We start from the raw sequence: 25664 nt of genomic DNA, 5'->3' as shown, positions 1-25664 counted from the left end.
TTTACAACCAAAATGTTTATTTTGAATTCCTCTGTAAAGAACTATTCTGAGCTAAACAGTGTTGATGTGGCAGTCAGTCCAGTGGCTTTCAAAAGCAATTATGTGGTTGTTGTCACTGAGAGGTTTCTCAAGGTTGGTCTTAGAGAAAACATTTGTTTTTTTAAAAGAAGGTTCAAAACCAAAATCATACCACAGGTCAGACCACAGGTCCCCGACTAACAATAATGGAACGGCATCGGGAAATTCCTGAGATCCAGTGGTGTGTAACTTCATTCTTTATCTAGTGGTTAGAGCATTGGGCAGGTAACCGAAAGGTTGCTGGATCGAATCTCTGAGCTGACCAAGGTAAAAATCTGTCGTTCTGTCAGAGCAAGGCAGTTAACCCACTGTTCCTCGGGCGCAGAAGACGTGTGGATGTCGATTATGGCAGCCCCCCCCACCTCTCTGATTCAGAGGGGTTGGGTTAAATGCAGAAGACACATTTCAGTTGTATTCAGTTGTACAACTGACTAGGTATCCCCCTTTCCCTATATACCACATTCTGTAGGGACATATTGATCCCAGGTGAATTCAACTCCTCCCCTTTGTAGTACACTCTATACATGTAACTGACTGATAATGGTGAAACTCTATCTGAAATCAAGCGTTAATCTTCTTCTCCAGCCAACACATGTTATGTCAGACCTGTCCTCTTCCTGACACTGCTAAGAAATAACATACCCATTTAGAAATTCCTCTAAATCCCAAATACCATCGGAACATTTAGGACAGCCATTTCCAAGGGAAGCACTTCTTTCTTCCTCTTAGTTTCTCTGCTCAATGCCATTGGCCCCAAGAAGTTCCATCCTGGTTCCGTGACTGCCAGTCCACCAATCACGTTCAAGAGTGAACCAAAAGGCTTTTATGAGTGGGTTCTGTTTGGGAGAGGGAGAGCTAAGCTTTGGAAACAGCCCTGTTTTTTCCCCCTCATTCAGACTGGTATTGATCATGTCATCTTTTCCCTGGCTGGCCTGTGGGCAGGGAGGTAGACCGGCCTAGTCGTGAACTCAGACAGATGGGCATTGTGGTCTATCCTAGCCGAGGCTCCTGGCCATGTTTGCGTCCCAAATGACACCCTATTCCCTTTATAGTGCACTACTTTTCATCAGAGCTCATAGGGATATTGCACCTCAGTGCAATACATAGGGAATAGGGTGCCATTTGGGTCACAGCCATGTTCATGTCCAGTAGAGAAAACACTGCCCCCACACAAACACACCCTCACTGTAGTGTAGTGTATGTATTGGTTCCTGTTCAAATTCTATACAATTAAAACATTTCCTTGCTTCCTTGAATTCATAAGTACAGATCTAACACAGTTGGATAGGTGAAAGCAAGGACTCCAATACATAGCTTACAGGATCAACCGTCTGTGATCACTTCAAGGAAGGGACGAAAGGTATACGTAATGAAATAATGGTATACATAGGCGTAACCTACATGGCGTGCTTTTACATCTGCATTGCTTGCTGTTTGGGATTTTAGGCTGGGTTTCTGTACAGCACTGTGACATCTGCTGGTGTAAAAAGGGCTTTATAAATACATTTGATTGATTCACAATAAACCAAATTGCATTGTGCCTATATCAAAACCAGTTTTCCCCAAGACAAAAGGACAATCTAACCAACAAAATATAGCAATCACACATCTTGTCATCTTACCAAACAGCACTTAAGATTGCATGGCTTGGAATTACTCAATTAGTTTTGTTTTCTGAAAATGCAATGATTTCTTTAAAAAAGGAATGTTTATTCAAAGTATTTCAACAAGAGGTGGAGCAAAACGAGAATCAAAAACACTTAAGCATCAAAAAGAATAGTCTTATTTACCAAAGAAAAGTCTTTACAATGCCAACTATTGACATTCTTAAACTTTAGTTGTTTTCTTTCCTTGGATAAGAGGAGAACCTGTCACCCTCTGTGAATTATAATGTTAAAGCATTATGAACATAAAGACTCAAGGATGACACCTGTAACTTGTGAGAATCAATTCAAATTCATATTCTTCTGTTCTGGAGTCACAATTTCATTAATGAAACAAGGAGAAATTGCACAATTTGAAATGAGCGGTGATGGAAGGCTCCTTGGGGCAACACAACCTCCACCCTTCTAACCTCGTCTCCTGGTTCAATTGCTAGCCAACCACATACAGACAGAGAGAAAGCCAACACGTGGATGAGAATAACACTCGTCAAGTTCAATTATTTTATAAATTCAGTCTGGTCCCAGATCTGTTTGTGCTCTTGCCAACTCCATTGCTCATTGTCAAGCCACACGTTTGGGATGACCATGAGTGACAAGGAGCTGAAACTCAGGTCAGAAAAGGTCAGCCCCTTGGGGCCAACACAACGTCCTCCACCATTCCAAGTTCAGTTCTTTTTCTTTAGATACTCCTTCCTGCCCCTTTTCTCGCCGGCAAAGTTGCGAACGCGTCTGATCCTGGTCAGCTGGGTCTGTATGGTCTCCATGATGTCCACGTGGTCGGGGATGTGGACGTAGCGCACGTTCCTGGCCGTGATAAACAGATCGGCCAGCTGACTGAGCCGGCCGCGGCGGTCCCGGTACAGCACCTGTGGTCGAGGACCACATTGGAAGGATTAGGATATACTTTATTGTCACCAAAGGGGAAAATCATCTTGGACAATTAAAGAATGTGCTGCTGCTTCCACATAGAATAAATAAATACATAAAATCTAATCGTGCAACACATATCATTATCATCATCACTATGAGTTAACATTGGAAAAACGTGTATTTAACACATCCATGTGTCATCCTCTGGAGTTATTTGTACTTTCACATTATTGTTTCTAAATGTCAAAAACAGTTTCACCCAAAAATCAACCAATCATTCACCTCCTCCAGACGCACGTTCATGAAGGCGTCCACGTTGACCACACGTCCCCTCGCCGTGCTCTCATCCCTCAGGTCCACGGTGGTCACCTCCCCCTGAAGCCCCTGGAGAAGGATCACTAGGCTGTTCTCTGCAATGGTGCGCTCCCTGATCGAATGGGACACCTCCATTGGTCCTGCTTAAGTTGAGGATACAGCCAGGGAAGACTATGGAGAGGGAGGAAAGGGTCTGTGTATAAAATGTAAGAACTTGATATTGATTCGTTTCCAAAACGTTTCTTGCAAAAACGGCATTATGGGTAGATCTATCATACATTTAATTTCTAAATAGAAGGCTCTGGTGCACGCGTTGGATCTGCATTCCCATCTGACGCATGGACCAGAGCTACTATTTTGGAAAAACGCGACACCGTGCGCACAAATAAATATGTTCTCACGGTACAGCACAACATCTTTACTTTGGTGGGTTACTAAAGTATATATATAAGTCAAGTCAATAAGCATAGAGAAAGAATCTCCTAAAGGATCAATGGAAGGCGACAAAGCTAGATTACTCGTTGTAGTGGCGCGATGGACTAGAGGTACAACAACAGAAGCTAGATAACATGGACTTTACACAAAGCTTGTCAAAACTAAGAAGCGAGCGTACATTTTGGTTGATTCGTTTACATTCAGGAGAAACCAAGGTTAAGTGTACTTAGAGAAGAACCTCGCAGCTAATCATGTCAACGGAGCAAACTTGAGGATGAAAGTAAACCGCCGGAGCAGTTTGATGACGTTTCACAACTGTGTCGTCTACGTCACCGCCAACTGCGACGCAGGGCCCATGTATTTCGAAACTTGCCAACGTCTTGAACAACACTACCAAGTCGACTACTCCTTGCTTCTTTCTCTGCGGTGTCTACAATCATGGCCAATAACATGACACTTCTCTGGTGCACCTTCTCGGTTCCGTGCTGGCGGGTTATGATCGCTCTGGAGGAGAAAATGTTGCAGGGATACAACCAGACGCTGTTGGACTTCGATAAAGAAGAGCACAAATCTACAATAGTCATGGACCTCAACCCCCGGGCACAGCTCCCTACATTCAAACACGGGGACTGCATAGTGAACGAGTCCTATGGAGCATGCATGTATTTGGAAAACCAGTTCAGGTCCCAGGGGACCCAGATGATCCCTGAGGGTCTAGCCAAACAAGCCCTGATGTACCAACGCATGTTTGAGGGCCAAACCTTCTACGAGAAACTTAGTGATGTGGTCTACTATGAGTATTATGTCCCTCAGGGAGAGAGACATGACTCTGCTATCAAGAGGAACAAAGATAACCTTGCGATTGAAATTAAACTGTGGGAGGGATACTTTCAGAAGATGGAGGCAGGCTCTTACCTGGCAGGAAAAGCCTTCTCGTTGGCTGATGTCCTTGTCTTCCCCACCATTGCCTACGCCTTCCGCTCTGGGCTGTCAGCAGAGCGTTACCCCAAACTGAGAGCATACTACTCTATGATGAAGGACAGACCAAGTGTCAAAACTACCTGGCCCCCACACTGGCTGGAAGACCAGGAAAAACCTCAGTGGGGTGACTTTCTCAAAGAGCTCTGAGACTCACACCTACTTAAGGAACACACACACAATTTTTAAAGTATTTATAGGCACTTAAAATCTATGTACACTATATATACACAAGTATGTGGACACCCCTTCAAGTTAGTGGATTCGGCTGACAGGTGTATAAAATCGAGCACACATCCATGCAATCTCCATAGACAAACATTGGCAGTAGAATGGCCTTACTGAAAAGCTTAGTGACTTTCAGTGTGGTGCCGTCATAGGATGCCACCTTTCCAGCAAGTCAGTTCGTCAAGTTTCTTCCCTGCTAGAGCTGCCCCGGTCAACTATAAGTGGTTATTGTGAAGTGAAACGTCTAGGAGCAACAACGGCTTAGTCAAGCAGTAGTAGGCCACACAAGCTCATAGAACAGGACCGCCGAGTGCTGAAGCGCGTAAAAATCATTAGTCCTCGGTTGCAACACTCACTACCGAGTTCCAAACTGCCTCTGGAAGCAATGTCAGCATAAGAACTGTTCGTTGAGAGCTTCATGAAATAGGTTTCCATGGCCGAGCAGCCGCACACAAGCCTAAGATCACCATGCGCAATGCCAACCGTCGGCTGGAGTGGTGTAAAGCTCGCCGCCATTGGACTCGGAAGCAGTGGAAACTCGTTCTCTGGTGTGATGAATCACGCTTCACCATCTCGCACAGAGTCCTGACCTCAACCCCATTGAACAACTTTGGGATGAATTGGAACACCAACTGCAAGCCAAGCCTAATCGCCCACATCAGTGCCCGACCTCAATAATGCTCCCGTTGCTGAATGGAAGCAAAGTCCCCGCAACAATGTTCCAACATCTAGTGGAAGGCCTTCCCAGAAGAGTGGAGGCTGTTATAGCAGCAAAGGAAGGGGACCAACTCCATATGAATGCCCATAATTTTGGAATGAGATGTTTGACAAGCAGGTGTCCACATACTTTTAGTTATGTAGTGTAGCTTCCCTTTGTTGCACACCTCATGAAACAGAAAAGTTGCTTTTATTGTGGGTTTCCTAACAGATGAGTAGTTTTAAATTCACCAAGCGAACATAATTTTAAGCATTTACACATTTGTTTTTGTAACAAACAAAGGCTGTTTTGTACTGTAACACCATCTATGTTTGTAAGAACATGACTTAACAAGAAAACATGTTTTTAGAAATACATGGCTCTGCAGGCATGTTGTTACTACTCCCCCTGCTGGCGATTTGAGGATCCTTCAGAAAAAAAACATGATCTGTGCAAATCTACAAAAATACAAATGTGGAAAAAGATGCTTGAGTGTTGGTTTATTGAAGACAACTGCTTCTTATATTCAATGACTGGTAGATCATTTACCAAAATATGAAGTGCCACCGAGTACAAAAATAAAACTCATACATACTATATATAAATATTCTCTATATACACAAGATTTTCTTCATAGAATCATCTACATTACAAATATACAACTTAACAGCTATTCATATCTACAATAATTTTCATTTATTTTTACAGTCTTATACTTCACTTTTTGCACTTGTTTTAAGATGTAATCTACAAACCAGAATAGCACCACCAGAGGGATGAAAAGATTGACTAAAGTAATACGTGATTCAACTTTTGTCCAACAAACGGGCCTAAGAGGTAATGTTGAGTTTGTGTATGTAAGCATTGATTGACCAGCTCCAGTATAGTGGATAACCACAGTAACATTAGGCACCCAAACTACAATAGGCATCTTGCCCAAACTACAATACTGATTGTACAGCTCTACCCACCAAAACCTCATCATAATCAACATTATAGTTCAATAAGTTCATCCATCATGGCCAGCAGGTCATCCCCCTTGTTGCTTGGTCCCGCTGGCGATTCAGTCTGTTCAGGCTCCCCGGTAAACTCTCCCGCGATCCGAGCCAGTTCTGTGTTGACTTGCACGTCCTGAGAGGGAAAAAAAACCCACTTCATTTGATGCATAATCAGTACAATAATGAACTACAATTGTTGCTTGATACAGATATGCTCTTGAGCTTAAAGGGGGTTTAGTGGAGATTGTAAAAGAGAGCTGAGCAGGAATACACACCAATGACATGGTGATCTTTGGTTTGTCAGTCTGATGCTAGGTTGCCTGCCGAGAGTACTTAGCACCTCTGAACAGAGTGCCAGCCGTAATATGCAAACCGATCTACATGTAGAAACGCTTGAAAATGTCAGCAGTCAGACGGTCCCTAAAACACACTGCGGCGAACAAACGCCAGATGAACGGCAGATCGCATTCGGTATGTGTAATTGCTATGAAATTACTCAATACCATCATACCTGTGTTGCTTGAATATTAATCACTTGGAATGACTGATCCCCATTCCCTCCTGATGCTCCACTGTAGAAGACAAAGATCATTCCTTCACACATATCAATTACTTGCTCTGATCAAACCAAATTATAGATGATCAAGATGCTGCAATGTGCATCACGATCACTGTTAAACAAAGAACTAAGGCACTAGTAGTGAAAGAGAACTCACGCCTCCTCTTCTTCTTGGTCTGTGGCAAAGAGGTTGACCCGGAACCCTGTTTCAGTGTTTCGGTTCTGAACCTTCATTCCACCCAGCAGTTGAGCCAGCAGGTTCAGCTCCTCTTTGGCCAGGGGGTTGGGTTCAGAGTTCGCCTGTGGAACAATAAGTATATATAGTGGGGATGCGTCCCAAATGGCCCTATATAGGGAATAGGGTGCCATTTGGGTTGCAGTTTGGGTTACTTGGGTTTACTGCCCCCCCATGGAGAGTAAGTCCCGTGTGGATCAGTTGGTAGAGCATGGCGCTTGCAACGCTAGGGTTGTGGGTTCAATTCCCACGTTGGACCATTATGAAAACGTTTTTAAAAATCATGTAAGTTGCTCTGGATAACAGTGTCTGCTAAATGACTCAAATGTACAGTAAGTGCTAGTGCCTCAAGAGGGCAGTCTTTACTGTGCTTGTAAGCATGCACACCTGGGGTTGTATGGATCAAGTCTCTCAGAGTAGGAGTGCTAGGATCAGGTCCTACCTGTCCATGTAGTCTTATTCAATGTAATCTAAAAGGCTAAACTGATCCTAAATCAGCACCCCTACTTTGAGATGCATGATACATACTGCCTGATGACAAAAATGAGGGCGCTTTAAGTGGAATGAAGTGTGTTCAGAGTTCTACCTTTTGAGAGTAGTTCTTGGATGTGTGAGTTTCTTCTGGTTGAGTCACACTGTACCTGTTAGAATTCAACAGATACATATCGATTTAAAACAAACAGCTAATATAGATTTACGACTCCCTTTCCAGGATTTTTTTGCAATTTTAATGGTCGAGCCTCCATGCCAGGTGCAGTAGGTAGCTACTTACATATTTGTCCCAATTCGGATGACTCTATCTCCAAACCGCTCAAAGGAGCCCACTCGGATGGAGCTGGTGTAACTGCCTCCAGTGGGGAACTCCCATCTCTTCCACTCCTTACCATTGCTACTAAACATCCTGGGATAACAGGAAGTCAGAGATGAAACCCTGAATTCATATTGGTTACATTGATGTCTTCAGGTTGAAACGCATCTAAAAGGGAAGTAGTAAAAAAAGGAACAGACTAGCAAAATACTACCACTAACTGTAGCATGCGATGCATGACCGTCAATACAATTCCTCTTGGCCTTTACAATGCATTTCTATATGACCTCTCAGTCACTACTCATGGAGACCAGGTAGTTGATCCGCGAACTAGCGGTTCAAATATGTTTAACACCTCCGTCGCGTTACTGCCAAGTTAACCTAACGTAGCAGGCATAGAAAGATGCATGAGCAGAGTTCCCACTTCAGTGTTTTCAGGGGAAATGGAAGTTAGGTTGAAAATTCTATATCCCTGAAAACCAGATCTTAGCGTTTTCTGGCGACTCCACATTGGCTACTGCCAAGTATTTTACCTGATTAACCCCGGGACTTCTGTCCCATGGGGCACTGGGCCTGTGGTCGAGAGAGAAAAGCGTCCATTGGGATTCTGCACTTTATCCTTGAGGAAAAGTGATACCTGTCAGAGACAGCATTCATATTTGTTTTTGTTTTTGTCAACAGCAGAATCGGTCAAAATACTATTTATTTGTATGGATTTTTAAAAATGTTTATACAGAAACATTTAGTTTTCAACAGCCGATAAAGATAAAAAGGGACTTACCCTGACATGCATGTCTTGAAGAAATATGAGAAGCGTTTGTCGGAGGAGTTGAAATTCCCCATCAGACAAGGGTGTGTACACCTTTAGCAAACAGGAAGAGTAGAAAAGGGTACATCAGACTTAGCTTGGCATTACAAGCAGGATGTGGGCGAGACAGCAGATTAAGGCCATCTTTTTGTAGTTTAGGTAAAGCATGCATGTAATCTGTCACAATGAATCAGGCTGCGTCCCAAATGGCACCCAATTCCCTAAAAAATTGCACTACTTTTGACCAGAGCCCTATAAACCCATTTCCCAATCATGTCATGAAAAGTTGTGTGTGCAGTTCCAAATCAGAAACCGTTTTGTTTACATAGAAGTAAATAAGATCACATCTGACTCCAGATGCAGCTCATGTAAATTAGGAAACACGTAATCAGATGGCTATTGTGTACATCATCACAGGTGTCAGACGATTGATTACCTAGCAAGCTAAAGAGGCAAGGTAAAATATCAAAAATAGAGCTAGATAGAATAAGCCAGAGGAATAATATACTTGTTGAGTATAGCTATAGCCATCAATCTTGTGTTCTCATGGTCAACACTTACTCAGTGCTAAGTGTGTCAAGGTCCCGACATCAGTGTATAGCTCTCTGCTACAGGGCTTTTTGTTGCGAGCATGTACACGGATCACTCGAACATGATACTTTTTTGTAAAAAAATAAAATAATTGCCATATGGGCCCTCATCAAAAGTAGTGCACTATATAGGGAATAGAGTGCCAGTGACAGGCCCCTACCTCAATGATCTTTCGGTGTGTCTCGTCCACTTGGTTGAGAACACTGGGGGTGTCTCTCACAAACTCCCGGATGGCGTCTATGTGATTGTATGAAATAATCAGCAGGTCTCTAGGACGTGGACATAGCAGGAGTTGGTATTTGAAAGCCATCACCATCAATTCATAAAGCTATACAGAAAACAGCAGACAAAAGAAAACACAAATTACAGTACGTTAAATGCAAAATAAGATGGCATGACCAGTATTTTCTAATCTCCTCATATTTGAAAGGGGCCTGTTGACGGGCCTAGTGGTTGAGGCTAAAAGGGATAGGCCGCAGTGGTTCACATTTAAGCTGTGTTCGAATACTCATACTAACCTCACTATTAGTGATGTGAATTGAGTATATAAACCCAGCAAAAAAAGAAACATCCCTTTTTCAGGACCCTGTCTTTCAAAGATAATTTTAAAAAATCCAAATAACTTCACAGATCTTCATTGTAAAGGGTTTAAACACTGTTTCCCATGCTTGTTCAATGAACCATAAATAATTAATGAACATGCACCTGTGGAACGGTTGTTAAGACACTAACAGCTTACAGGCGGTAGGCAATTAAGGTCACAGTTATGAAAACTTAGGACACTAAAGAGGCCTATCTACTGACTCTGAAAAACACCAAAAGAAAGATGCCCAGGGTCCCTGCTCATCTGCGTGAATGTGCCTTAGGCATGCTGCAAGGAGGCATGAGGACTGCAGATGTGGCCAGGGTAATAAATTGCAATGTCCGTACTGTGAGACGACGAAGACAGCCCTACAGAGAGACGGGACAGACATCACCGCCTATGGGCACAAACCCACTGTCGCTGGACCAGACAGGACTGGCAAAAAGTGCTCTTCACTGACGAGTCGCGGTTTTCTCTCACCAGGGGTGATGGTCGGATTCGCGTTTATCGTCGAAGGAATGAGCATTACACCGAGGCCTGTACTCTGGAGCGGGATCAATTTGGAGGTGGAGGGTCCGTCATGGTTTGGGGCGATGTGTCACAGCATCATCGGACTGAGCTTGTTGTCATTGCAGGCAATCTCAACGCTGTGCGTTACAGGGAAGACATCCTTCTCCCTCATGTGGTACCCTTCCTGCAGGCTCATCCTGACATGACCCTCTAGCATGACAATGCCACCAGCCATACTGCTCGTTCTGTGCGTGATTTCCTGCAAGTCAGGAATGTCAGTGTTCTGCCATGGCCAGCGAAGAGCCCGGATCTCAACCAATGAGCACATCTGGGACCTGTTGGATCGGAGGGTGAGGGCTAGGGCCATTCCCTCCAGAAATGTCAGAGAACTTGCAGGTGCCTTGGTGGAAGAGTGGGGTAACATCTCACAGCAAGAACTGGCAATTCTGGTGCAGTCCATGAGGAGGAGATACACTGCAGTACTTAATGCAGCTGGTGGCCACACCAGACACTGACTGTTACGTTTGATTTTAACCCCCCCCCCCCCCCTTCGTTCAGGGACACATTATTCCATGTCTGTGGAACTTGTTCAGTTTATGTCTCAGTTGTTGAATCTTATGTTCATACAAATATTTACACGTTACGTTTGCTGAAAATAAACGCAGGTGAAAGTGAGAGGACGTTTCTTTTTTTGCTGAGTTTAGTATGCTTATTGGTCATAGTATGGATATAGTTAGTATGCCAAAAGTTCCTGGATGTCGTACTAAATTCGCCAAAATTCGAAGTATACTTGCAGTGGACACTATTCCCGTGCTTGTATGGCCCATAATGCAATTCTTCCAAGAATGGGCATGGCTTCACGTTTTCAGATTTGAAGAAAATGGCGGAAAATATGCAGCCGAAGTCCTACAAAATCGGATACAAATTCATTGCTTTAACCAATTATGAAAAATGTTAAAATGTTGAGCAATGTAAAAAAATAATGACTTTTCAAATAAGTTACGTTACACGTTGTGTTGGCTGACAATTTGTTAGCTACGCTATCCTTACGAACCGCATAGCATTACAGCAGTAGGTACCGATATGTTAGCTAACAGTAGCTACCTAACATTAGTTGGCTACTAATACATCGAACTTGCCAGGCAGTATTATTAGCTATCTGCTATCTAACTAACTACCAAACGTTTATTGACTTGATTATTCACATCATTCTATGCCGATTTCAGAGCACTCTCGCCCCGAATAACTGATGAATTTACGAACACTCAACACCCGTTGAATATGGCCGGTGTCAGTAAACATTGGGGGGGGGGGGGGAAATCATAATTAAAAATTTGCCAGCAGCATAGTTAGTCATCAACGCTCTAGACAACATGAAAACAGCCTAACCAGCTCTGCTAGGGCGAGTAAAATAGTCAGAGTGAGGTGTTCTCAGTCTCATTTGTGTCTGGAAGTAGCTAGCCAATGTTAGCCAGTTAGCTTGGGTGCTTGACTGCCGTTGAACGCTCGGATCAACCCTTGGCCAGAGCTTCCAGTGTGCGCTCTGAATGGTCCGAATTTATGAACAGAATCTGACAACACTCTAGATTTACAAACGCCCAGAGCGCACTCTGGCACTCCGGATTGAATTTACGAACACAACCGAAATCATAAAATGTTCAGCTAGTCATTTGTTATGCTAACAAGCTAGCAAGAGGTTTCATAGCAACCGTATCAACTTCCAGTAGACAGGCGAAGCTCTAGTACGCTCAACTGAAATTATACCATTCGTTTACAGTATACTAAAATGAACTAATATAGTATGTAGTATATACTCATTAAGTATAGTACACAGTATGTTAGTATGGGTATTCGAACACAGCTTTAGTTTTTCCCCTAGCACTACACAGCTGATTTAAAGGGGCAGATTGAAAGGGGCAGTGCAGTCAAAAACGTATTTTCCCTTTTTTTCTTTCTTCTTCACCCTATGAGGTTGACGTAACACTCTGAAATTGTGAAAATTATGATAATGCCCTTTAGTGCAAGAGCTTTTTGAAAATAATTCCTAGAATTTCAGCCTGCTCAGGTGGGATGGAGTTTTTGGCCCATAGCATGACATCACAATCTGATCTGATTATTCTGACCAATGACCAGTCATCTTTATTTGCATATGTATCCTCCTACTTTGAAGGAGTAAGCGGGGTAGGGTTGATTCAATCCGCCAATCAGGGCTGTGTATGTAAATTCACTGGCAAAAAAATATATTTTGAGTTATTTTCATGAAATAAAGTGATTTATTAGCCATACAGTGATGATTTACAGTAAACAGACTACATGGAGGCTTTAAATAATAAAGTAATTTCTAAGCTTGGATTATTTGAATTAGGGCATCTAGTCTACTGTATGTTGCCTACCCTATCCATGCTGGCGGGGTTGAGCCTCATGATGGAGGCATGGGCTAGTCGTGTTAGCACTGTTCTCAGAGCCCTATTACTGTAGAGGTCCTGAGGCTTCAGCAGTTCCTCCATAAAGGCCTTACTGAACATGGTGGCTATGATGTCATTCATAACTATAGATATGATAGGACAGACAGAAACAGTTAATTTATTAAGGACTTGAACAAAACAAAAATGTAAAAAAAGTCAAACATTTTGGTTAGGAATGCATTTTAGGTGATACAAAATAAAGGTGATAAAATGGAGGTACAGAAAGGAATACAAAAATTTTGCAAATGTGACAGCAATAATTAATTTTATAAATTCAACACATGCCCAATATATAAGATTGTTGAACATCATAGAATTGCAGTGCTGTCTTGTGTAACAAGCTTTCTGAACCAGTCCCATTTTTCACTAATGTATTGGACCTAGGGCTACACTGACTAATAGTACAGTAGTACAGAATATAGGCTACAGCTAGGATACATGGGAGAGGGATCTGACTAGCTAGGAAGATACCTCTTTTTCTGTCGTCATCTGACCATACACCTGCAATAAAGTGATGTTTAGGGAAATACGTATGTCAGGGAGGGCAAAAATATAATATGTTTAGGGGGGGGAAAATATGGTTAAATTCAAACTGCTACTACACCAAAGATACTTGCAATTAACTCATACATTTAAAGATTGGCAAAGTAACAGAGTGATGCTGAGACTTTTTAAAAAACTTGAACTGTGCAGATGCAAAGTTTGGTAACAAAATGACAGCACAAACAGTCATTATGTTACCAAACTTTACATCTGCACTGTTCTTCAAGTAAGTGTGTTTTTGTAAAATATTCTGTTGAAATTGTTAACAGTAGTCATTGAGCATAGTGCTTTGCTGTTTGTTTAACTTTGCAATCATTGGTTTTTGTTTGACATACATTTTAAAGCAAAAAATCTGAGTCTCAGCATCACTCTGTTACCATAGAATTGCCCAGATCAGGGGTAGGCAACCCTGTTCCTGGAGTGCCGCAGGATTTAGTTTCAACTAGGCACCACACCTGACCAACTGAGCTAATTGATCAGTTCAATGATTGCCTGAATTCAACACCTGGTCTTCCAAAACATGAAGTTGGACTCCAGGACGAGGGCTGTCTACCCCTGGCCCAGATGAATAGGTTTCCCCTATGCATGTGTGACTGAGGTTAGTCATCTAACTAGTTAGGCTAATTAGAAAGGGTTAGGATTAATTGGGAGCCTACTGTGTGCGCAGCTAACCTGCCTTCAGTAGCTAACTATGCTAATCTAGTTACAGACTACCTTTCTGTGTATTATCATTGGCGGTATTCTGAGTTTGAAGACGTTGGTCCAGAATATAGAGCATTTCTCCGCCGAGGTTAATAAAAACTAGAGGAAGTGTTCTCATAGACATCTTGTAGAACCAGAGGATTAGCTAGCAAGCTAGTTAGCTCACTTGCTGTATTGGTGGACCGTGCTGTACTGAGACTGTGGATAACTACCTTTATCTGCTAACCTTGTAGTAAATGCATAATGTCAAAATGCTCAACTAGACCGTTTAAATTAGCCTAGTCCAGGTAACAGTTAGTCGATGGGTTCTTCAACCTCTGCTCCGCTCTTCAATCACAAAGTGGACAAGTGCAACAGTTGTGCATGACAGGTGGCTAGTTGATTCGCTCAAAGTCACGTGGCACAGCAGAACACAACCAATCAGACAAATTGAACCACATCATAGACCAACCTCTATCTTTCCAGTAGTGATGGGCATTCCGGCTCTTTTCAGTGAGCCGGCTCGTTCGGCTCAGCTCACCAAAAAGAGCCGACTGTTTTGGCTCCCAAACGGCTCTTTAAAAAAAAAAATTTCAAGTCAAAAAGTTTGCGATAGTTTGACTATGATTGGTGTTAAAACAATTCGAATTAAATTATTAAATGAAATCATACTCTACCTTAACCACAATGTATTTTAAAATGCATTGGTTTGTTATGAAAAGTAATGCTATTAAACATTTGCATTTATAGTATAATTTTTTAATATATTGTAATGGAACAAGCAGGGAGCAGGTCTCGAACCCTCGACCTTCTAGCCCGAAGTCCAGCATGCTATCGACTGTGCCAGAAAAGCGTGCTCGAGCGGCAGAGTCGATATCCGCGCTTATAAACCCAGGGTCGTTATAGTATATAAACGAAGTGCATATAAATTTAACCATTCAAAACGAATAGGATCTGAACAGCATAATAGAATATTGCACCATATCAAAGGAAAATGAATGACAATTTGCAAAACTGCAGCATCCCACAAATTGAAATAAATGTAAAAAAGGATGATATTACACATGTGCATTTAAAGTATAACTTTTTTAATGTATATAAACAAAGTGCATATAAATGTAACAATTCAAAACTAATACAATCTGAACAACATAATAATAGAATATTGCACCATATCATAGAAAGATAAATAACAATGTGCAAAACTGCAGCATCCCACTTAAAACATTAAACTGGTCCCTCTTTTCTCTCTCTTCTTTATTGCCATGTTATAACCAGCAACACACAGCAATGCTGACCATATTTAGCTTTTATGAGAGATTTGCATCCAGAATTGCAAGCTGCCTCACTTTCAAGGGGCTGATACAGTTTCTTCTTTCAGTAATTATTTGTCCTGTTTTCGAGTTTCCCTGTCATGACTTTAGTAAGCCGTGGGTAGACAGAGGCCTTGTTCTTCCACCAGCTCAGAGGATCTGCAGATCTTTGGAGGGGCTCCTCCAAATAGGATCGGGCCTCCGTTATGGCATCTGCTGAGAGATTCCTTCGTACTGCATCCCCAGTTGCTCTCTTGTCAAACACCATCCAAACAGCAGACGTTTGTGGCACTACTGCTGGTGCTTCTGCTCCCTCTTCTTCCTGTTGCCCTGGTGCCTGAGCCAGCTGACTGCTGGGGCTGTCCCTCTCTGCTGCTGAGGTTATTCTTTGAAGAGCCTCATCAATCGCTCTGGCATCACTGAAGACTAACTTCTTAAACCTGGGGTCAAGTGCAGCGGTTTCTGATAGCACGTGATTATATTCCATTCTGTGGAACTTTCTGTCCATTGATGAACATAGGGTGTCAACTCTGTCCTGTGGTTACATTTGCTTCTCTCTGGCGGCTGGCTGTGATTCGCTGCAGACCCTTACACAGGAGTATCATTTTTGAGGCTGTCACATAGCTGAAAAGAGAGAAGAGTAACTTAGTTCAGGTTCATGTTTTGTATACTGATACTACATTCTCATCTACTGCTCATATACATATATAATACTAGATTAAATAATGATGTAGTAATAACTGCTTACTCTACCTCTCTCCACTGACCTCCACAGTGACCTGCTCAAAGGGTTCCAGGACTGCACAACTCCTCCCATTTCTCTTGGGTCAGAGCATCAACAGGTGCATTGACAATGGCCAGGGTAGAGATGATGGCATCCTTTGACTCAAGAAACCACTTCAACATATAAAATGTTGAATTCCACCTTGTAGTGCAGTCTTGTTTAGGCCTTAGCTCAGACATCCCCATATGGCGTTGTGTAGACTTTAGTTTTTCAACACCTACTGTGCTCCTGTGGAATTATTCCACAGCTGCTTTCACTTTGTCCACGGTGGGCTTCATCCACTTCAGAGCATCTCTTACAATCAGGTTGATTGTGTGGTGAGGCACATGGGCTACTAACAGCTTGCTACACAACATACACTTAGTATTACTTTCTTAGCTACAGTATGCATATCTCCCTGGCATATCACATAATTTATGCAGCAGCATACAAGACATTTTTGGACTCATCTTGTTGTGCTGTACTTACTTGAACAGGAAGGTGGCGCGGAGGTCCTCCGTGGGCAAATTTTGTCATCAAAGTCTGGCATTCTCTGGATTTATGGTGCTTTCAAGACAACAGGGACCTCAAAAAATTAATAAAAAAAGGTAGAATCATGATGACGTCAGTGATCTTCAGGTCGTAGCTCTAGAAAGAGGCCTAAGTACCCGATTTACAATTCCGAGTTGGATGAAAGTTCAAAACGTATTTTCCCAGGCATAGCTCGTTTTTCCGAGTTCCCAGTTGTCTTGAACTCACAGTTAGCCACTGATTCCTTCCAAACCACTCAGTGTTGAATTTGCGATTTCCCACTTGTTGTGTAATGTTTATGTCCAATGGCCGATGAGCACCGATACGTTTTATCTATAATTTCACTTCCTTATTTCTCTTCAAATGACAACGATTAAAAAGGATTTGCCAGTAGATTGTCGACTTGATTTATGATGACTGCTAGCTAAAAAAATTTAAATATGATGTTGACATGATCAGTCCAATCAAAGCCACTGTAGATAATGTGATTTGACATCATTTTATCCTTGAGCATTCTTGGATGGGCACTTCTAATGTAACTCTGTGGCAGCATTCAAGTGGCTAGAATTTTCTAAGTCTACGCTTAGACTTGGCAGTGACATTTGTGTCCCCATGAGTGACAGAACACTGAGCCAATCACGGCCCAACTCTCCGGGTTTTCTGCTAGCTTGCCGCACCACCACAGAAAGCACTGAGCTAGGTTGAAACACCTGCAATTTGGAGCTCCCTTACTCAAGAAAACAAAAGAGACCATGTTTGTATGCGGCTTTATTAACTCAATGATATATTTTTTTACATTATTTGCAAACTGATATGTGACATGTATTAATGCCAAAATAACATGCAAAACAGGAAAGCCCCCCCCCCCCCAAAAAAAACAGGTGCCCCACCTGCCCTGAATGACGGGTCGCCACTGATGCCCTTTGAAACAAATTTGTCCACTGAGATACTTTTTTGACAGGACATCTCATCTCATATCTGGTAGGGGATGATCAAGCCAAACCTAAAAAAAACTTGTTGCTTATAAATAGTGACTATTCAAAATATAAAATAAAAGTTGAATGTAAGCATGGTTGGTACCTGTTGTTGAGGAGTCATAAGAATGACCTGAAAAGTTGTATAACCTGAAATCAAACATTGCAATGAATAGCTTCTTTCATGCCACTGATGGCTGTGTTACAATATGAAAATACTCCCATTCATGACTGGCTCGTATTTCCATGATCATCAAAGGGTAGATCAGCACTCAAACATTACAGTTTAATTATTGTGTCTACTCATCATGTTTCTGTATTGCTAAAAGGAACCATTCCAAGGCCATATTGTCCCACAACTCTCTCATCGTCATCTTTTATGCATTCTTTGGAATCGATATTAACTTATTGCAGTACAGTATCATGGGATGTATTAGTGTGTGACTTAGGACAGGTACAGTGAAAGATGCAAATTCCTAATATCTTTTATGTACATTTGTGAGCCACAGAGCAGTGTGGGTGTAGTCCTAATAGTCTTACAGTCAGTTATCCAATAGACAGTTCCACGAACAGGATCATTGTCAACCTTTGATACAAACTGGGGGATTAGAAGACTCTTAAACACCTGTAGAGGTAAGGAAATATAATGGGGGGGGAAATTATAATATATATACACTGAGTGTACAAAACATTAGGTGAATCCAGGTGAAAGCTATGTTCCCTTGTTGATGTCACCTGTTAAATCCACTTGTGTAGATGAAGGGGAGCAGACAAGGAATAAAAATCCTTCTTTAACCTGAGACAATTGAGACATGGAATATGTATGTGTGCCATTCACAAGGTAAATGGGCAAGACAAAATATTTAAGTGCCTTTGAACGGGGTATGGTAGTAGGTGCCAGGCGCACCGGTTTGAGTGTGTCAAGAACTGCAACGCTGCTGGGGTTTTCACGCTCAACAGTTTCCCATGTGTGTCAAGAATGGTTCAACTTGACACAACTTTGGGAAGCATTGGAGTCAACATGATCCCTTTGGAACACTTGACACCTTGTAGTCCATGCCCTGACGAATTGAGGCTGTTCTGAGGGCAAAAGAGGGTGCAACTCAATATAAGGAAGATGTTCCTAATGTTTTGTACACTCAGTATATATCATGGACTAATTGGCTGATTGAAAATTACTGAGCAGTATTTGTAACATAGCTTTTGAATAGGATACAGCTTGGATTTTAACATGGGATATTGTTATTAAAAAGTTTTGTAAGTTCACTTTTTGTATTGTGTGTGTCATTACTATACAGTTCATGGGACAAGTGCATCCACTCTTTTCATTCCCAGATTGGCTTCATTGGAAATACTACAACCATGGGCTTCCCTCTATGCCTATGTCTTCTCTCTTTGTAAGTAAGAGTTATTTGCTTGCATTAGGCTCGTTTGCCACATGGTACTGGAGTTGTTTATAGAAAGAAAAATTACATGATCATTTAGTTAATGTAGGTTGACAGAAATGTGATGTCATGTCTCTTCCCTTTTAGGATTTTCACAACTGCTTGTGGTTCAGGTTTTAGTGACGACTCAACACTTAATGGAAACTCTTATAAGGAAAAGTGGATGGAGTCTATACCTGATGACAAACTCCTTTCGGCTGTTACTATCCCCGGAACTCATGAGAGCCTAACTCTGTACGGTGGACCACTTATACAGTGTCAGGCTTGGACCTTGGAGAACCAGCTGAAAGCAGGATTGCGGTACTTTGATATACGTGTAGAGGCCAGTATGTTCCACGACATCCTTGATGTCATGGATGGGCATTTAATACACACCAAGTTCCATGAGGTGCTGAACATTCTATGGGAGTTCTTGGACAAACATGGAAGTGAGTCTGTGCTTTTGAGAGTGACACTGCAAGGAATGAGCATGAAAAAAGCTGGAAAATGTATCAAAAGATTGATTGAGAATTCTGAAGATAGAGTATGGACAAAGATATTTGTCCCCAAAATGCAAGAAGCAAGGGGGAAGATCATCTTCGTGCAGAGTACCAATTTCAATGTTGGAACACTTAACCATGACACTTTTGTCACAGGCGATGACACATTCAAAGACATTGAAAACATGATGAAGAAGATCACAAAACATCTGAAAGAAGCTGAAGAGAATTGTGGTCATGCATTGGCACTGACCGATTCCTCCGCCACAGCCATTTTCAAAGGCCCTAAAACTGTGGCCAAAGTGGTTAATGGTCAGCTCAGTAAGCTCATAGTTGAACTACAGACAGGCTCTAACAAACCAGACTGCTTGGGAGTAATCAGCATGGACTTCCCCAGTCCAGACCTCATCCAGAACATCATTGAGATAAACAGAAATCCAGGAAGTGGTTCATCTGAACAACCAGAACAGCCTGAACCAGTAGAGCCGGAACCTGCAAAGCCTCAGCCAGCCGAAGAGCCTGAATCAGTACAGCCTGAACCGGCACAGCCTGAAACAGCCGGGCCTGAACCAGTAGAGCCCGAGCCAGCGGAGCCTGAATCAGCAGAAACTCAGCCAGTAGAAGAGCCTGAACCAGCAGAGCCTGAACCAGTAGAGCCAGAGCCAGCAGAGCCTGAACCAGTAGAAAAGCCTGAACCAGCAGAACCTCAGCCAGCAGAAGAGCCTGAACCAGCAGAGCCTGAACCAGCAGAGCCTGAACCAGCAGAGCCAGAGCCAGCAGAGGCTGAGCCAGCAGGACCTGAGCCAGTAGAGGCTGAACCAGTAGAGCCAGCAGAGCCTGAACCAGTAGAGCCTGAACCAGCAGAGCCAGAGTCAGCAGAGCCAGAGTCAGCAGAGCCTGAACCAGTAGAGCCTGAACCAGTAGAGCCTGAACCAGCAGAGCCTGAACCAGTAGAGCCAGAGCCAGCAGAGGCTGAACCAGCAGAGCCTGAACCAGTAGATCCTGAACCAGTAGAGCCAGCAGAGGCTGAACCAGCAGAGCCCCAGCTTGCAGAAGAACCACCAGAAGAGCCTGAACCAGCAGAGCCTGAACCAGTAGAGCCAGAGCCAGCAGAGGCTGAGCCAGCAGAGGCTGAGCCAGCAGAGCCTGAACCAGCAGGACCTGAACCAGCAGAGCCTGAACCAGCAGAGCCAGAACCAGTAGAGCACGAGCCAGCAGAGCCTGAACCAGTAGAGCCTGAACCAGCAGAGGCTGAACCAGTAGAGGCTTAACCAGCAGAGCCTGAACCAGCAGAACCTGGGCCTGAACCCCCAGGGGAGCCCAAGGAGCCTAATGGAATAACCAAGGAAGAAGTGATGCCATGAGAAACATTGAACAGATTAAAAAACACAATTATTGTCCAATTAACCTCAGTAAAGAAGAATCACATCTAAAACCTTACAACAATAAATACAAAATCAAATCCTCCCTTCAAACAGTAAAACAATTGTCTACTATGTGGTATTTTGTATATTAACTGCATGCTTAACTAGGAAAGACCAACTGTTCCATGTTGCAGTTGGAATATACAAATCTGATAGTTACTTTAAAATTAACCCATCTGTGCTGAGATCTGTCTGAGGGTATGTTTCCCATCAATACGTTTAATAAAATAGCACAGGGCCTTTCAGAAACCTGTATCTAAACCCACAGTGACACCTACAGGTTACAATGCATATTACTGCTTGTTTTGATGGTGATTCATCTGGATATGTAAATGATTTCAAGTCTCTAAGGCGATCACTTACACCCTCTTATAAATGTATGCATGTAACCTTTCAGTTTAAAATGTTTTCTAAAAAAAATCTCTCTTATATGCATGTAGAAGAGCTGCTTCAAAGAATGTATCTAAAACAACTTATAATGTCAACATAAATAGTTAGATACAAAGGCTGCGTTTACATAGGTAGCCCAATTCTGATATCCCTTCCCACCAATGGATCCCTAGACCAACCATACCAGACATTTCCAAACCAGATCTTTCTCAGAGCTGATCAGATTGGTCAAAAGACCAACCAGTGAAAAAAGACCAGAATCGTGCCGCCCGTCCAAACGCAGCCAAACTGATGTGTTCTAAGATGGCTTAGAATTCAAAAAATGAAAGAGAAAAAAGGATAGTCACTTATGGCAGAGCCTTAATCTAATATAACATAATAGTAATAAAAAGATATATTATTTTTTTCACCATGTGTCCAAATCCTTCCCTCCCACCCAGGCTTCCATGAAATACAGAAATATCTCATTTACATAAGTATTCACACCACTAAGTCAATACTTTTAGAAGCATCTTGGCAGCGATTACAGCTGGGAGTCTTTATGGGTAAGTCTCTAAGAGCTTTCCACACCTGGATTGTGCAACATTTGCCCATTATTCTTTTCAGAATTATTCAAGCTTTGTCAAATTGGTTGTTGATCATTGCTAGACAACAATTTTCCGGTCTTGCCTTAGATTTTTCAAGTAGATTTAAGTAAAAAATGTAACTCGGCCACTGTCTTCTTGGCAAGCAACTCCAGTGTAGATTTGGCCTTGTGTTTTAGGCTATTGTCCTGCTGAAAGGTGATTGCATCTCCCAGTATCTGGTGTAAAGTAGATTGAAACAGGTTTTCCTCCAGGATTTTTTATCCTAAAAAACTCCCCAGTCTTTAACGACTACAAGCATACCCATAACATGATGCAGCCACCACTATGCTTGAAAATAAGGAAAGTGGTACTCAGTAATGTGTTGTATTGGATTTCCCCCAACATAAAACTTTGTATTCAGGACAAAAAAAATGTATTGCTTTGCCACATTTCTTGCAGTATTACTTCAGTGCTATGTTGAAAACAGGATGCATGTGTAACAGTATAACTTTAGTACGTCCCCTCGCCCCGACCCGGGCGCGAACCAGGGACCCTCTGCACACATCAACAACGGTCACCCACGAAGCATCGTTACCCATCGCTCCACAAAGGCCACGGCCCTTGCAGAGCAAGGGGCAACACTACTAATAGGTTTCAGAGCAAGTGACGTAACTGATTGAAACGCTACTAGCGCGTACCCGCTAACTAGCTAGCCATTTCACATCCGTTACACATGTTTTGGAATACAGGATCCCTTCTTTTCACTCTGTCAATTAGGTTAGTATTTTGGAGGAACTACAATGTTGTTGATCCATCCTCAGTTTTCTCCCATCACAGCCATTAAACTCTGTAACTGTTTTAAAGTCACCATTGGCCTCAGTGAAATCTCTGAGCGGTTTCCTTCCTCTCTGGCAACTGAGTTAGGAAGGACGGCCTGTATCTTTATAGTGACTGGGTGTATTGACACACCATCCAAAGTCTAATTAATAACTTTACCATGATCAAAGGGATATTCAATGTCTGTTTTTTTATATTTACCCATCTACCAATAGGTGCCCTTCTTTGCGAGGCTTTGGAAAATCTCCCTAGTCTTTGCAGTTGAATCTGTCTTTGAAATTCACTGCTCAACTGAGGGATCTTACAAATAATTGTATGTGTGGGGTACAGAGATGAGATAGTCGTTCAAAAATCATGTTTAACACTATTATTGCACACAGAGTGAGTCCATGCAACTTATTATGTGACTTGTTAACCTTTCTGAACCACCCATCCCGGTATCGGGATAATTGTCATCAGCAACGCTGAATAGCAGAGCGCCACAGTCAAATAATATCACAAAAAAATATTCATATTCATGAAATCACAAGTGCAATATTGCAAAACACAGCTTAGCCTTTTGTTAATCCACCTGTCGTCTCAGATTTTGAAATTATGCTTTACAGCGAAAGCAATACAAGCGTTTGTGTAAGTTTATCGATCGCTCGACAAAACATTAAGTACACTTAGCATCAGGTAACTTGGTCACGAAAATCAGAAAAGCAATCAAATTAATCGTTTACCTTTGATGATCTTCGGATGTTTTCACTCACGAGACTCCCAGTTAGACAACAAATGTTCCTTTTGTTCCATAAAGATTATTTTTATATCCAAATACCTCCGTTCGTTTTGCGCGTTATCCTCAGAAATCCACAGGAAAGAGCGGTCACGACAACGCAGACGAAAATTCCAGATAATATCCATAATGTCCACAGAAACATGTCAAACGTTTTTTATAATCAATCCTCAGGTTGTTTTTCAAATATCTATTCGATAATATATCAACCGGGAGTGTTGGTTTTTCAATAGGACCGGGAGAAACAATGGCCGCCTTTCTCTGTTGCGCAAAACTCACTCTGAGAGCCCCCACCTATCCACTTACGCAATGTGATCCTTCTCGCTAATTTTTCAAAATAAAAGCCTGAAACTATGTCTAAAGGCCGTTGACACCTTAGGGAAGCCATAGAAAAAGGAATCTGGTTGATATCCCTTTAAATGGGTGATAGGGATGTGCATAAGAACAGAGAGGTTTCAAAAAAAGAGGCACTTCCTGATTGGATTTTCCTCAGGTTTTCGCTTGCAATATCAGTTCTGTTAAACTCACAGACAATATTTTGACAGTTTTGAAAACTTTAGAGTGTTTTCTATCCTAACCTGACAATTATATGCATATTCTAGTTTCGGGGGCTGAGAAATAGGCAGTTTCAAATGGGTACGTTTTTTAGCCAAAAACGAAAATACTGCCCCCTATACTTAAGAAGTTTTTAAGAGGCTTGCCATAACAAAGGGGTTGAATACTTATTGATTGAAGATATTTCAGTTTATAAAAAAAAAATGAAAACAGAATTCCTCTTTGACATTATGGGGTATTGTGTGTAGGCCAGTGACAAACAAATCTAAATGCAGTCAATTTAAAATGTAGGCCTAAACACGATAAAATTAGTATTCAAACCCCTTGACTTTTTCCTAATTTTGTTGTCCTGTTGGAAGATTAACCTTAGCCCCAGTCTGAGGTCCTGAGCGCTCTGGAGCAGGTTTTCATCAAGGATCTCTCTATACTTTGCTCTGTTCATCTTTCCCTTGATCCTGATTAGTCTCCCAGTCCCTGCCGCTGAAAAACATCCCCACTGCATGATGCTGCCACCACCATGCTTCAACGTAGGGATGGTGACAGGTTTCCTCCAGACGTGACGCTTGGTTATTCAGGCCAAAGAGTTCAATCTTGGTTTCATCAGACCAGAGCATCTTGTTTCTCATGGTCAGAGTCCTTTAGGTGTGTTTCGGCAAATTCCAAGTGAGCTGTCATGTGCCTTTTACTGAGGAGTGGCTTCTGTTTGGCCACTCTACTATAATGGCCTGATTGGTGGAGTGCTGCAGAGGAGGTTGTCCGTCTGGAAGGTTCCTCCATCTCCACAGAGGAACTCTGAGGCTCTGTCAGAGTGACCATCGGGTTCTTGGTCACCTCCCTGATCAAGGCCCTTCTCCCCCGATTGCTCAGTTTGGCCGGGCGGCCATCTCTAGGAAGAGTCTTGGTGTTTCCAAACTACTTCCATTTAAGAATGATGAAGGCCATTGTGTTCTTGGGGACCTTCAATGCTGCAGACATATTTTATTACCCTTCCCCAGATCTGTGCCTCGACACAATCCTATCTCGGAGCTCTACGGACAATTCCTTCGACCTCATGGCTTGGTTTTTGCTCTGACATGGACTGTCAACTGTGGGACCTTATATAGACAGGTAAAATCAATTGAATTTACCACAGTTGGACTCCAAGTTGAAGAAACGTCTCAAGGATGATCAATGGAAACAGGATGCACCTGAGCTAAAATTTCTAGACTCATAGCAAAGGGTCTGAATACTTATGTAATAAGGTATGTTTTTTATTTTTAATGAATTTGCTAAAATGTAAAAAAATAAATAAAATAAAAACTGTTTTCGCTTTGTCATTATGGGGTATTGTGTGTAGATTGATGAGGCAAAACATAAATGTAATCCATTTTCGAATAAGGTTGTAACGTAACAAAATGTGGAAAAAGTCAAGGGGTGTGAATACTTTCTGAAGGCACCTTTACACATACATATATATATATATACACATACACACACGCATACATACATACATACATTCATACACACACACACTACTGTTCAAAAGTTTGGGGACACTTAGAAATGTCCTTGTTTTTGAAGTAAAAG

At 42.2% G+C, this 25664-nt stretch overlaps 3 protein-coding genes across 4 annotated transcripts; 1 reads left to right on the top strand and 2 right to left on the bottom strand.

The window, feature by feature from the left end:
* Positions 1 to 1764: 1764 nt before the first annotated feature.
* On the bottom strand, positions 1765 to 3682 carry lsm10 (LSM10, U7 small nuclear RNA associated). Its single transcript, XM_038972258.1, has 3 exons — positions 3541 to 3682; positions 2895 to 3098; positions 1765 to 2608 (listed from the first exon to the last, which is right to left on the bottom strand). Exons 2-3 carry the CDS (start codon positions 3060 to 3062, stop codon positions 2408 to 2410), a joined length of 369 nt encoding a protein of 122 aa, XP_038828186.1. The 5' UTR covers positions 3063 to 3098; positions 3541 to 3682; the 3' UTR covers positions 1765 to 2407.
* On the top strand, positions 3678 to 4813 carry LOC120027339 (glutathione S-transferase A-like). Its single transcript, XM_038972257.1, has one exon. It carries the CDS (start codon positions 3801 to 3803, stop codon positions 4488 to 4490), a length of 690 nt encoding a protein of 229 aa, XP_038828185.1. The 5' UTR covers positions 3678 to 3800; the 3' UTR covers positions 4491 to 4813.
* Positions 4814 to 6148: 1335 nt separating this feature from the next.
* Positions 6149 to 14191, bottom strand: LOC120027524 (protein OSCP1-like). Of its 2 annotated transcripts, XM_038972488.1 has the most exons (11): positions 14080 to 14191; positions 13294 to 13323; positions 12751 to 12905; positions 9425 to 9592; positions 8647 to 8727; positions 8399 to 8502; positions 7830 to 7958; positions 7644 to 7698; positions 6980 to 7122; positions 6775 to 6835; positions 6149 to 6396 (listed from the first exon to the last, which is right to left on the bottom strand). In XM_038972488.1, exons 1-11 carry the CDS (start codon positions 14189 to 14191, stop codon positions 6259 to 6261), a joined length of 1176 nt encoding a protein of 391 aa, XP_038828416.1. In that variant the 3' UTR covers positions 6149 to 6258. The 2 variants fall into 2 exon arrangements, with proteins under 2 accessions (XP_038828416.1, XP_038828417.1); XM_038972489.1 differs by lacking the exon at positions 13294 to 13323.
* Between the last annotated feature and the right edge of the window lie 11473 nt (positions 14192 to 25664).

Source organism: Salvelinus namaycush, chromosome 32 (genome assembly GCF_016432855.1).
Source record: "Salvelinus namaycush isolate Seneca chromosome 32, SaNama_1.0, whole genome shotgun sequence".
NCBI classification, from domain to species: domain Eukaryota; kingdom Metazoa; phylum Chordata; class Actinopteri; order Salmoniformes; family Salmonidae; genus Salvelinus; species Salvelinus namaycush.
The sequence above is the reverse complement of the archived record's forward strand: the minus strand, read 5'-3'. Positions and strand labels throughout refer to the sequence as shown.

Bases quoted from the DNA above. Each gene is read 5' to 3' on its own strand.
- lsm10 (XM_038972258.1), bottom strand. From the start codon at position 3,062: ATGGAGGTGTCCCATTCGATCAGGGAGCGCACCATTGCAGAGAACAGC. The intron at 2,609-2,894 runs GTGAATGATTGG...CCTCGACCACAG, and splicing joins TGAACGTGCGTCTGGAGGAG to GTGCTGTACCGGGACCGCCG.
- LOC120027339 (XM_038972257.1), top strand. From the start codon at position 3,801: ATGGCCAATAACATGACACTTCTCTGGTGCACCTTCTCGGTTCCGTGC.
- LOC120027524 (XM_038972488.1), bottom strand. From the start codon at position 14,191: ATGTCTATGAGAACACTTCCTCTAGTTTTTATTAACCTCGGCGGAGAA. The intron at 13,324-14,079 runs GTAGTCTGTAAC...ACTTTATTGCAG, and splicing joins CAATGATAATACACAGAAAG to GTGTATGGTCAGATGACGAC. The intron at 12,906-13,293 runs GTATCTTCCTAG...TCATATCTATAG, and splicing joins AGATGACGACAGAAAAAGAG to TTATGAATGACATCATAGCC.